Source organism: Mesoplodon mirus, assembly GCF_964341445.2.
Source record: "Mesoplodon mirus genome assembly, chromosome: 5".
Classification (NCBI taxonomy): domain Eukaryota; kingdom Metazoa; phylum Chordata; class Mammalia; order Artiodactyla; family Ziphiidae; genus Mesoplodon; species Mesoplodon mirus.
This window is the reverse complement of record NC_138980.1, coordinates 155,689,720-155,703,082: the sequence shown is the minus strand read 5'-3', so window position 1 is coordinate 155,703,082 and position 13,363 is coordinate 155,689,720. Positions and strand designations below refer to the sequence as shown.

Genomic DNA, 13,363 nt, shown 5'->3' with positions numbered 1-13,363 from the left:
TTCCCTCCTCCGCCCCAATTCATACGTGGAAGCCCTAACCCCCAATGTGACTGTAATTGAAGGCAGGGCCTTTAGGGAGGTAATTAAGGTCCTAAGGGTGGGGCCCTAATCCAATAGGATTGGTATTCTCCTGAGAAGAAGAGACATCAGAGACCTTTCTAGCTGTGGAAAAGGACATGTGAGGACACAGCAAGAAGGTGTTCATCTGCAAGAGAGATCTCACCCAAAACCAACGCTGCTCATACCTTGATCTTGGATTTCAGCCTCTAGAACTGTGAGAGAATAAGCCCAAGCTGACTAATACAGTGGATAAAGAAAAATTGCTTATTTATTCAATGAGAAGTTTAATAATAAAAATCTTTAATGTGTTGTATGAAACGAAAAGTACTTTAAAACTTGATTTATGGGAACTTACATGGAACCTTCATTAGCTAAGCCTTTTTTCTATATTCCACTCTTGGGACTAAGAGGAAATATTTTTTTAAAAATCTCATATCAACGATTTCATAATATAATTTCAAGATTGTTTCAGGGTTAGTATATATTCAGTTCATTATACTTCACCTTCTACATCCACATTTTAATACCTTTCTTCATTCAGTAAAACACTGAGATATTACAAGGCACTTAATTATCCTTTGCAGCCTCTCAAGTGTGCTTACTATTGGTTGGAAAAACAAATGAAATAATTTTAAGATTTTCAACACTAAATGGTTCATAAAATTCTTTTCTGTAAAACCTCACTAAAATGGGAAATACAGTTAATTCTAATGTTCATTTCATAGAATGTTATAGCTAAGTGAGATTGTATTGTCTTTAGCTGTTTTGTTGATGATCAACAGAGAAATCTATCACCTGGACCTTGAGTCTATAGCTTATTGGTGTGGCAAGACTAGGTCAGGGTGTCCTTCAAGAATATGATTCCCTTGGAAACTTCAGCAATGGCTTCAGGTTGTTTAGCAAGGATCTCTAGTGTTGGTTTTGTTTTTGTGGCACGTTTGCCTAGACCTTGTCAGTAGAGTAGAACCCTGCATTTCACTGTGGGTCTGGGAGAATTAGTCTTTTCTACAGCAAGAGCAAAAAGGTTGGTTTTCTTCCATCTCTTCCACCATCTGGCAGACAGTTTCCCTTTTTCATTGCTTGGGAATCCCCTCACTGTCTCTAGCCCACACAAGGTCCAATACACATGTTTTCTGCCATTGCTGATGTAGGAGACCCAGAAGCAGACACAAACTGCCTGTAGTTCCTACCTGGAGTTGTCACAACTGCTGCCATGGGAAAGCCATTCCCAATCCCTTTAGCCATGGTGACAATATCCGGCAGGACACCATGCGTTTGGAAGCCCCAGAAGTGAGAACCCAACCTTCCAAATCCTGTCTGCACCTGTGAAAACAAGTCCCAAATCATTGGAAACCAGTCCCAAATCACCATCCTTATATTATTATGGAGAAAACACTTATCCTGCGCCTGACCTTTTAGGCACCAAAAGCCTAAACTAGCATTGTGGGATTCTAGACATGGTTTTTAACTCCTCTGAATCCATGTTAACTTTGTTGAGTGGAAACAATAGCAATACATCACAGGGCTGCTGTGAGGGTCATATACATAATGCATGTGAAAAAGGTGATTGTGATTAACAATCCTTGATAAGGATCTCCTCTGTGTAAGGCTGCGTCTACCCCAGGCTGGATGAAGCAGGAGTTACAGTAAGCAAATTGGCGCAGGGGTGCCCACCACCCAGCCCAGACAGGCTGGTCGTCCTCTTCGCTGTGATTTCTTTTTCCTCTTGAGAATTAGCCATGAGGAGGACCCAGCTGAGTCAGTTAAGTCAGGATGGAACTAAGTTGAACTTAGTTGTTTTATGCATGCTGTTTCCTCTTTCTAGAAAGCCCTCTCCCCGCTTCTTCATCTCACTATCTCCTTCAAAACACAGTTTCATCATTATTCGGGATAGGAAGATTCTCCTGAGCCGCACTAGGGCCCCTACTCAAGACACCTAAGCTGCCGTCAGAACCTCTCACCTTGGACAATTATCACCAGCATACACGTATCTTATTTTTCTCTTTATCCACAATACCTAGCAGAGTGCCTGATAAAAGTAGACAGTGTTTGTAGAATGGATAAAAAAGTGGCGGAAGTGCCTAAGTGAATAAAGCCACACCAATATTTCCATGCAAATTTTCGCCAGAGCCTTTTTGGTGAAGGTTCCTTGATCTCCTTCTGGTTCTCAGTCTCCTGGGCTGTCTGTCTATCTCTCTCTCTACACATACACACATTGCAGGTCTGGGGTAGAGGTGTGGACACTTGAAGCTGATTCTGAAATGCATTTGAAAGAGCAAGGGTCCTTCTCAGGCTTCCTGATTATTTTCTTGCTCTCTCCAGGGTTCTGCTGCAAAGGCAGATGTTGGGGGTTACAATTAGACGAGAGTGAACAACATAGGAGAAGAGCTTAGATGTGGGAGTCAGACAGATGTGGGCTCGAATCCTGGGTCTCCGACTTCCTAGTTATGGGCCTCTGGACAAGCTGACGAATTTGCCCAAATGAGATAACGTAGGAAGAGTTCATGGCAAATCCATCCATTTTGCCTTTCTGCCTATCTTAATTTTTCACTTCATCTATCAAAGTACCATCAATAAATGGTGAAAGATCAGACTGCTTGGACAACACGTGAAATTATGTAGGACCATAAACCATGTTTAGCCACCTAGGAAATATCAGTTCCACAGAATCGTTTAGTCGAACAGAGATGATTCATTCTAAGGTTCATAAACTCAAATGTCTTCGGGGGTGAGGAGCATATCGTCTTGAGAGAAGCAGGCTGGGTCTACATCAATGAGTGGGGATGGAACTATGGGCATGCACACCCTGCCTGAAAGCAGTGAATTTAAAATTTAAACCCAGCCCATGCCAGACAAGCAAAGACTGAGTGCCCATTGTGGTCCCAGCAGTGGCCTATTTTTATTCAAATTCCATATTCTTCATTTTAAAGAAGAGAAAGCCAAGGTGAGCTGATTAAGAAGACATGTAAGATCACGGAGTGGCAGCACTGGCCCCACACTCGGGATTTTCTTCTGCTCCCTCATTTTCTGCTATCTTTGTCTTTCTACACTGCTGTTCTGTCATTCTTTTTCTTTTTTTTTTAATACAGCAGGTTCTTATTAGTCATCAATTTTTTGTTTTGTTTTGTTTTTTTTGTTTTTTTTTTGTTTTTTGCGGTACGCGGGCCTCTCACCGCCACGGCCTCTCCCGTCGCGGAGCACAGGCTCCGGATGCACAGGCCCAGCGGCCATGGCCCACAGGCCCAGCCGCTCCGCGGCACGTGGGATCCTCCTGGACCAGGGCACAAACCCGTGTCCCCTGCATCGGCAGGCAGACTCCCAACCACTGCGCCACCAGGGAAGCCCAGTCATCAATTTTATACACATCAGTGTATACATGTCAATCCCAATCACCCAATTCAGCACACCACCACTCCCACCCCCGCCACTTTCCTGGCTTGGTGTCCATACGTTTGTTCTCTACATCTGTGTCTCAATTTCTGCCCTGAAAACCGGTTCATCTGTACCATTTTTCTAGGTACCACATATATGCGTTAATATACGACATTTGTTTTTCTCTTTCTGACTTACTTCACTCTGTATGGCAGTCTCTAGAAGCATCCACGTCTCAACAAATGACCCAATTTCATTCCTTTTTATGGCTGAGTAATATTCCACTGTATATATGTACCACATCTTCTTTATCCATTCGTCTGTTGATGGGCATTTAGGTTGCTTCCATGACTTGGCTATTGTAAATAGTGCTGCAATGAACATTGGGGAGCATGTGTCTTTTATTTATTTATTTTTTTTTTTGCAGTACGCAGGCCTCTCACTGTTGTGGCCTCTCCCATTGCGGAGCACAGGCTCCGGATGCGCAGGCTCAGTGGCCATGGCTCATGGGCCCAGCCTCTCCGCAGCATGTGGGAATCTCCCTGGACCAGAGCACGAACCCACGTCCCCTGCATCGGCAGGCAGACTCTCAACCACTGCACCACCAGGGAAGCCCACATGTGTCTTTTTGAATTATGGTTTTCTCTGGATATATGTCCAGTAGTGGGATTGCTGGATCATGTGGTAATTCTATTTTCAGTTTTTTAAGGAAACTCCATACTGTTTTCCATAGTGGCTGTATCAATTTACATTCCCACCAACAGTGCAAGAGGGTTCCCTTTTCTCCACACCGTCTCCAGCATTTGTTGTTTGTAGATTTTCTGATGATGCCCATTCTAACTGGTGTAAGGTGATACCTCATTGTAGTTTTGATTTGCATTTCTCTAATAATTAATGATGTTGAGCAACTTTTCATGTGCTTCTTGGCCATCTGTATGTCTTCTTTGGAGAAATGTCTGTTTAGGTCTTCTGCCCATTTTTGGATTGGGTTGTTTGTTTTTTCTGATATTGAGCTGCATGAGCTGTCTATATATTTTGGAGTTTAATCCTTTGTTTGTTGATACGTTTGCAAATATTTTCTCCCACTCTGAGGGTTGTCTTTTTGTCTTGTTTATGGTTTCCTTTGCTGTGCAAAAGCTTTGAAGTTTCATTAGGTCCCATTTGTTTACTTTTGTTTTTATTTCCATTACTCTAGGAGGTGGATCAAAAAAGATCTTGCTGTGATTTATGTCAAAGAGTGTTCTTCCTATGTTTTCCTCTAAGAGTTTTATAGTGTCTGGTCTTACATTTAGGTCTTTAATCCATTTTGAGTTTTTTTTTGTGTACGGTGTTAGGGAGTGTTCTAATTTCATTCTTTTACATGTAGCTGTGCAGTTTTCCCAGCACCACTTATTGAAGAGACTGTCTTTGCTCCATTTTATATCCTTGCCTCCTTTGTCATAGATTAATTGACCATAGGTGCATCTGTTTATCTCTGTCTTTCTATCCTGTTCCATTGATCTATGTTTCTGTTTTTGTGCCAGTGCCATAATGTCTTGATTACTGTAGCTTTATAATATAGTCTGAAGTCAGGAAGTCTGATCCCTCCAGCTCCGTTTTTTTCCCTCAAGCCTGCTTTGGCTATTCGGGGTCTTTTGTGTCTCCATACAAATTTTAAGATATTTTGTTCTACTTCCATAAAAAATACCATTGGTAATTTGATAGGGATTGCATTGAATCTGTAGATTGCTTTGGGTAGTATAGTCATTTTCACAATTGATTCTTCCAATCCAAGAACATGGTATATGTTGCCATCTGTTGGCATCATCTTTAATTTCTTTCATCAGCGTCTTATAGTTTTCTGTATACAGGTCTTTTGTCTCCCTAGGTAGGTTTATTCCTAGGTATTTTATTCTTTTTTGCAATGGTAAATGGGAGTGTTTCCTTAATTTATCTTTCAGATTTTTCATCATTAGTGTATAGGAATGCAAGAGATTTCTGTGCATTAATTTTGTATCCTGCAACTTTACCAAATTCATTGATTAGCTCTAGTAATTTTCTGGTGGCATCTTTAGGATTCTCTATGTATAGTATAATGTCATCTGCAAACAGTGACAGTTTTACTTCTTCTTTTCTAATTTGTATTCCTTTTATTTCTTTTTCTTCTCTGATTGCCGTGGCTAGGACTTCCATAACTATGTTGAATAATAGTGGTGAGAGTGGACATCCTTGTCTTGTTCCTGATTTTAGAGGAAATGCTTTCAGTTTTTCACCATTGAGAATGATGTTTGCTGTGGGTTTGTCATATATCGCCTTTATTATGTTGAGGTAGGTTCCCTCTATGCACACTTTCTGGAGAAAAGCGTAAACTTCAATTTGGATGTTTAAGTTCTGCTGTACTTGATTAAATGGACAAACTAATCCAATAACAAACTAACCAGTCAACTAGCCAAAGCTTCATTAACTTATACCCACGTCTTGGAATCCCCAGAGTAGATGCTTTCTGCCTGGACCACAGAGGAGGGTTTAAAGAAGTTTCTCCTTGTGCTTTTCCTGTCCTGGCTGCACTGAATCTCACCATGACCACTCACTTCATCTGCAATGCACACGCCTCCCCGCTCACGCACCAGCTCGAAGGCTTCCTTTAGAAACCCCTTTGGGTACTGGACAACGCCATTCACCCCCTGCAAAAGACCAAACCAAGAAGACTTAGAGTAACAGCACAGCCCTTGAAAGTACTAAAAGGGAATTGAAGATGGATCATGATCAATATTAGCATTAGTGATACTAGCAATTTTTAAAACAGTCTCTAGAACTGTTTCAACTATGCGTGAAAAGAGGGGCCATTACTTTTATGCCATGCCTGCTAAAAAAGGATGCAAGCATATTCTTTCCTGAGAGTAGAGAAAAAGTAGATTAAGGTGATTTAGTAAGATTATAGAGAGGCTCCCCCTGACAGTGTGGGTGATAAAGAACTAAAAATTGCTGGGGTTTTCTATTTTTACAGATTTAGGGATTCAATAGTTTCATCTATCTCTCTGTTCAGTCTGGGAGTGCAGGAGATGGTTTTTTCAAAGGTCAACTGAAAACCAGCGCCCCCCCCCCCTTTTTTAAGGGGACCAATGCAATGAATTAAGTTTGGAGAGGGACACAGCAGTGGTCACTTAAATAATTTGGAATTCTCTAGAATGTATGAGTTAAAAATCTGATAATTTAGAACTGAGCTCAATTAATGTTTGGTTAATACACTCACTTGAATTGGCTCTGCAAAAAATCCAGCAATTGATTTGGCTACAGAAGTGCTCAGAGTATCTTTGAATTGTTCAATATATTGGTCTTTAGCTTGGCAGCAGTCTGCAACAAACAAACAACAACAGAAAACACAGCATTTGAAGATGTGAGAATGGCATCCAGAAGAATGGGGGGGAAACAGACAAAAAGAAAACAAGACAGTAAATTGAATAGAGTCCCCCAAGATACAGTAAACCAGGATATGAGGATATAGGTTTCTGAATGTTCTGAACATTCTGTCAGAATGACTCATACTTCGTTTCGAGCAGCAAGAGTAGCATAGCCACAAAAGCATAAACAAACCACTTCAGTTGTTTCCATCTGGAGAAGCAACGCTCCAAAACATCATTGAGTCTGGTATAGATAGCTGTTTTACCTAAGGATACTGATCCTCTCAACAGTGTAGATTTAATTCAAATGTAATTGCTGTGTGGATTTAATCTATTTGGAAATAACTATGTTTACCTTTCATTGCTACTTAATCTGATGTACAATTTTAAAGCTACAAAGTATCTCAGTCTTTATGGTTCATAAATATGTTTATATAGCAATCAGAATTCAGTCTAAAGAGGAATATACTACAGTCAGGTAACTTTCATTCACTATAGCAAGGCAGAGGAAGCTTTCTCCTCTGGAATACCAAAGGTCCCAGATCAAGTACATCCATATATGACTGAACCTTCAGAATTTTTATCCACACCAGTAATTTGGTTCTAAACAGCATCACATAGTCTCTGAATCTAAACCCACATCCACGGACAGCAGAAGAGATTCAGAGAGAGAGGTGGGTGTGATGGGGAGTTTCTGCTGAAAGCAGTCTGGGAGGCAAGTCACCATCTACCATCATGATGCTTGCTTAGAGGCATGGATGCGATCCTGTCTCCTGAAGGCTAGAGATAAGGAATGGAAACCTTCAGTTATCATCTTCAAAAGTGAACCATAAATATATTTTATATTGAATACTTCAGCTCTTCATTAAAAAGTGGGAAAAACATGACCTGGCCCCTAACATACTTTGAGGCTACATGCGATGTTTGGGAAAGCTTGCTTGACAGAGTTAACTGATCTTTAGTTAGTTGGAATTGAGGGTTGGGGGTTTGAAGAAGAAAGTAATGAAATGAATAGCAAACCCAGAAAGTACATTTTTTAGCATCACTTATGTTGTATGATGGGTAGGATATAGTAGACAAATAAATCTGTGCCCCTAGAGGTTGAAATTTCCTATTATTATTAAGAAAGGAAGAGAAAACAACCTTGGATGACCCTAAAGGATGAATTAGACATATGTTCAAAGGATATAATTTGGGAATTTGGTAAGATCATTTGTAACTAGAGAAATCAAAGGGTGGAGCAAAATCAACCCTAATGGCTTAAATTTGGACAAAACCAAACCATGGAGAAGGTTTTGCTTGAACCTGTGCTAGACCTTTCATAATTCCCCCCCCCACTGCCCATAAATTCAGTGATGAGAGGTCATCGACTGTCATTGGCTTTTCCCTTCATTTCGCATTTACTTCATTGGCTCATTGCTGTGACTTCAGGTCAAGTCGCCTCTGAGAGACTTGGTGCAGTAGTGTCACCATGACAACATCAAGCAAGTGGAGAGGGGATGCTCTCCTGGATGCTATCCAAGCAATGGAGTAGAGAGGGAAGAGTTTTCATTTTAGCTGGTGGTAAAGAGAGAGTTAAGCCGAGTGAGACGCCAAGAAAGAGCAATTTTTTAAGAAAAAGGAAACTTGTCTTGCAAAAGGAGAAAGAGACATGACATGATCAGTACCAGGTTTGGAACATTGTGGGGTAGTGGGTTGAGAGGTGCTTTTCATCACAAGTTACATCTGAAATTCAGGGACTGGAATGACCAATGGGAAAGAAAATATCCCGAGGAGCGGGTGGAGGAAGGGAATGAAATCTACCACATAAATATCTATATTAGGCTCAAAAATGGATGCCTATGTGGGGAATGATGACATACTTCTGAGGTGAAAATAAAGCCACCAACCAAGACTGGCACCTGGATGTGCCCACTGAATGAACTCTAAGAGGAATGGAGAACTGGAACCTTCTATACTCAGAATAATTCACACGTTGGGATGCATTTATAAACATATATGAATATGTCTTTTTAAAGCAAATACCAAACTCTTCTCAGGCCCTAACAGCACCAGAGGAGGCTGAAGTCCCTTTTTGTTTAAAGATATGATATCAGTCTTGTCTCTTGAAGATATGCGTTAAGAAAACACCTGACTTCAGATGTGCCAAAGATCACAGTTCCGAGAAGCAGAAATGTCTGCCTGGCACTATCATTTAACATCTAGAGGCCACTAGAGAGATGACTCTGGGCCTCTGGTATATTCCAGTTGGCCTTGGTAGAGAAGGCCTCAGAGGGGGAGGGACACAGGGCTGGGAGGGAAGGAAGTGACCATGTCTTGAGGGCTTCTGCCGCTGAAGCTCTGCGCTGGTGCTTTTGACGTCTGTGAGGTTCATCCAGCTGATCTTAGTTGTTGGTGCCACGTGGATATGAGATACAGGCATGGCTGTACCTGGCATTGCTATTGTCTGCCTGCCTCTACAAAAGCTCTCTTCCTTGGTCTCTTGAAGATCTGGGATGAGGGGCCATGGGGGCAGGTATTGCCACCTCCATTTCATAGATGAGAAACGGAAGCAAAAGATGGAACTTTTGCTTGCAGCTTAGCCACGGTAGGGCTGAAAGTCCAACCCAGGGTGCCTGACTTCATGTGTCTCTTCAATCCTGGCCAGCAGAGCAGGAATTATTTTTAAGCCTGGGTTCCTCCTGCTGGCATATCGATGTGAACAAGGGTGGTCATGGCTGGGGAGCACTGGCTTTGAGGGCAGAAGAATTGGGGTCAAGTCCTAGCTCTCGGCCTCCTAGGTGTAGACGTGTTTCTTCCTCTTTAAAATGGAGAGTGTGAAAGATAGCTTTAAACTTCCCCATGGTCTTAAGTTCTGTGACTATAACATCTTGTTCTAAAGCTTATTCTTTCATTCTCCTACCTCCGTATTGCCATTATCCCATCTGAATTTTAAGGTGACTGTGAATTTTCTTCCTTTCAAAGCTCATTTTTAAGGCTTCCAGTTACATTCTTCCTCTCAGCCCAGTGACACCCTGTTCCATTAAAGATCTCTCAGCTGGAGCGTTTAGTGATTTCCTTCAGCACTGCTTAGGGGCAGCTGTCCAAAGGGTCCTGCACTGAGATGACAAGTGCGAGGTGGGGTTTGCTGATGAGCAAAGAACAAATGCTGTTTCCATGCCTCCTCTCTCTCCTGTGAAGAAGAGGTAAAGAATGTAATAGCAATGTGTTTGATGAATAGTGGCTTTCCTTGTGAGGACGCCTTTACAACTTTGGAAGAGATGTCAGCAGTCTTCAGGAATGGTCTTCTGTTTTGACAAAGGCTCTCATTTTGGCTGGTATTCTGAGTCCATGGGGAACTTCCTGATTGGAGTTTTGAGATTTCTAAGTGTTCTTTCCCCTTTCCCCTTCTCCCATTGGGAATTGGCAAATAATCCCTCAAAAAAACCTTGTTTTCTTTTAGAATTGGTAGCAGAGCTATTGCTGGGAGAGCTAAGAGAGTGCCTTTAGTGAAACACCAGGTGATAGTCTGTTTTTGGCTTAGCTCTGATAGCATGAGATGCTGAGATGCGTTTCCTAACAGGAGATAGATGCTCTGATGGTATAGTGGTCATAGGCATAAGAGGTGTTAGTTCAGTGAGGGGTGATTTCCTAGTTGTATTTGCCTTGGCTTTCCCTTTCCCACTTTTTCGAATCTGTTCACCCAGGAATGGTTCTGCCTCTCTCCACATTCCTTACCCATCCTGACCTTCCACCATGTGCCTCCCCCCCTGCCCAGCTGGACCTGGTGCACAGCTGCATTTCCTAATTGTTTGCACTGGAGAATCTCGGCAGTGGCTTCCCCCCCAAGGGCCACAGAAAACATCCGGGCACATCGTCTGCAAATGACAAAAGAGGGAGTTTAGCAAGATGTGAACACAAGACAGCCAATGGGGCAACCTATGGTACCAGTTAAGGCAAGAGGGCTTCTTAATTTGATACTAAGATTCCTCCTTTACTCTTCTCCCACTTAGGACAAAAACCTAATATTCTGCTTTGAAGAGATAATTTTTTTTTTTTTTTTTTTTTTGGAAATCAATTAGGAGGGCACTCTACAAAGCAAACTGATTTCAATGTCAGCCTGGAAACAATTTGCTCAAGAATTTGGTCGGTAAGGGCATCTGAAAGAATAAGAATAATTAGGTATCTGATTCTGATGCTGAAAATGTGGAAACAGTGAGTGAGAACAGAAGGTGAGTACAGGGACAACTCTATGGAAATTTTATGCATTCAAGGCTCTGGGAAGTTATTTCAGTGCATTTATTTGCAGTTTACTTGATTTTATTTAAAAGCAAAACAAAATTTTAAAAAATCTCTGTCATTAATTATTACTCAGACTCTGAAGGTCTTCCTAAGAAACATTTCCCTTAAATGGTCTTTAATTTGATTAAGTCAAATTGAGCCCCTGATTAATTATAGTTATATAATATAAGCTAATTTATATTAGTTTCTAGTCCTAATACCTGGAAAATCTGATAACTGATTCCATACACCCAGGAGTTTTTAGAGAAATATGACAAATATCTCAAAACTTACTGATTGGCAGCCCATCCCACTGGGGAGTTCCATTTTGTAGAACCCTACATTTGTCAAGCCAAGTGTGTAAGGACTGCATCCATGGTAGGCTCCTCTGCAGACAGAAAACAGTGGGAGGACTGGGTTAAGTTTACTTTTCTATGATCACTGGCATGTGGAACACTGGGTAGGACAAAAAAGAAAGTCCATGTTGGCTATTCAGGCTATGGCTCCTTACCATAAGCAGAGACGAAAGTGGGCCCAGTGTCATATGGCAAAGTCATGAGCTTCTGGGGGTGCAGACCAATCATTCAGTATTTGGCATAGGTCATAGTCAAAGTCATACCTTTTTCTTAACTTTTATTTTTTTATTTTTAATTTATATTGGAGCATAGTTGATGAAAAACATTGTGTGTTAGTTTCTATACCATATCTTTAAAGTTAAAAAGCTGTAATGATGTCACCTTCTTTTTAATTCCATAGGAGAATCTATGACAAAACTGGGACTCCAAACTCTTGGTTACCTTGGTCAGAGACCCCTACCTTGGATCAGGCCAATTTGGATGGTGTTATCCAGACATAAGATTCATTTGACTGAACCTACCCTAAAATCTAAAATTAGAAAAACACCCTGGGAAAGCCCCTCTCCTGCTCTAGGCTATATTTTAAAGATAAACATTTAATATTGGGGTGAGTCAATGTTAAAGTTGAATGTTCCAAGGTGTGGTTACCTGAAAGAAATGATATCTGTGTTATTTGAGTGTGCTCTGGCCATCAGCATGGCTAGGTCATTGGCTTCTGAGCCACTGTTCATCAGGAAAATGACCTGGAGAAAAAAAAAAAGACACATGGTCATGAGACACTTGATTACCCAATTCATTCGAAATTGTTAAAGACAGTGTATCCCAGCCTCTGATTATTAAGGAGAGTTCCATTCGTACCAGCAGTCCCATCATTGAATTACTATATTAATTCTACAGCTATTCACTGAGAATCTGCTAAGCACTAGAGATACAAAAATGACTATGGGATTGTCAGAGTTGTGAAATATTCCAGATTTTCATTGGTTTTACCTGATGCTCTGCAGAGTGCTAAGATGGAGAGACTTGCTGAGACATACAGTGGTTAGTGGCTGAGGGGATCTGAGGACCAGGTCTCTTGGTTCTTGAACCTGAACTGCCCCACCTGATTCTGAAGGCTTGAGACAAGGCAGGCTCTCAGAGGAGCCTGTTCGGTGTTCGTGAATGTTAAAACAAACGAGCAACAAACAAAAAAGTGCAGCTCATCTTGGTTGAAAGAAAGGGGAGAACAGAAGGGTATTAGATCCTCCAGGCTCGGGGACTGGGAGGCCAGGGCTGTGCCCTTGCAGGCTTCCTCGCCTCTACTCATCCATGAGTGTGCCTGCCCTGAACTGAGGTTGCAGCTCTTGCAACTTCCTCCATCTCTTGTAGATAACATAGTAAATATGGTACCTAAATAATACAAGAAGATGATCATAATAGCTAACACCAGGTACGGCACACTGTTCTAAATATGTATTAACTCATTGAATCCCGAAATGCAAACCTTGGCGAACATTTTAACATCTCAGTTCAGTTAAAAAATTCAATCATTTCAGATGCAGAAAAACATCTCATTTAGCAAAAATATCAAAGTGCATCTCAGACCAAATGAATTTAATGGTATATTAATTTTCTAAAGAAATGGCCCTACTCTTTGTTAAAGAAGAATGGTTAACCAGCAAGGACCTACTGTGTAGCACAGGGAACTCTGCTCAATATTATGTAACAACTAAATGGAAAAAGAATTTGAAAAAGAATAGATACATGGTTATGTATAACTGAATCACTTTGCTGGACGCCTGAAACTAACACAACATTGTTAAGCAACGCTACTCCACTATAAAATAAAAAGTTAAAAAAAAAAGAAGAAATGCCAATGACTTTGCAGAGGGGCTGTGGAGCAAAGAGATGAAAACTTCCTGAGGAACACAGAGGAGAGTGTCAGGAAGCCTGGGG

General features: G+C 41.3%; 1 protein-coding gene across 2 annotated transcripts in view; it reads right to left on the bottom strand.

Moving 5' to 3' along the window:
• AGXT2 (alanine--glyoxylate aminotransferase 2) overlaps window positions 1–13,363 on the bottom strand; it is a 43,784-nt gene that overhangs the window by 11,987 nt on the left and 18,434 nt on the right. For both annotated transcript variants that reach the window (XM_082623540.1, XM_082623541.1), the window contains exons 5-10: window positions 12,077–12,171; window positions 11,367–11,460; window positions 10,576–10,669; window positions 6,665–6,765; window positions 6,003–6,095; window positions 1,251–1,383 (exon numbers count right to left, since the gene is read on the bottom strand). In XM_082623540.1, the coding sequence (XP_082479666.1) occupies window positions 1,251–1,383; window positions 6,003–6,095; window positions 6,665–6,765; window positions 10,576–10,669; window positions 11,367–11,460; window positions 12,077–12,171 (610 nt within the window). The remainder of the gene's footprint in view (window positions 1–1,250; window positions 1,384–6,002; window positions 6,096–6,664; window positions 6,766–10,575; window positions 10,670–11,366; window positions 11,461–12,076; window positions 12,172–13,363) is intronic.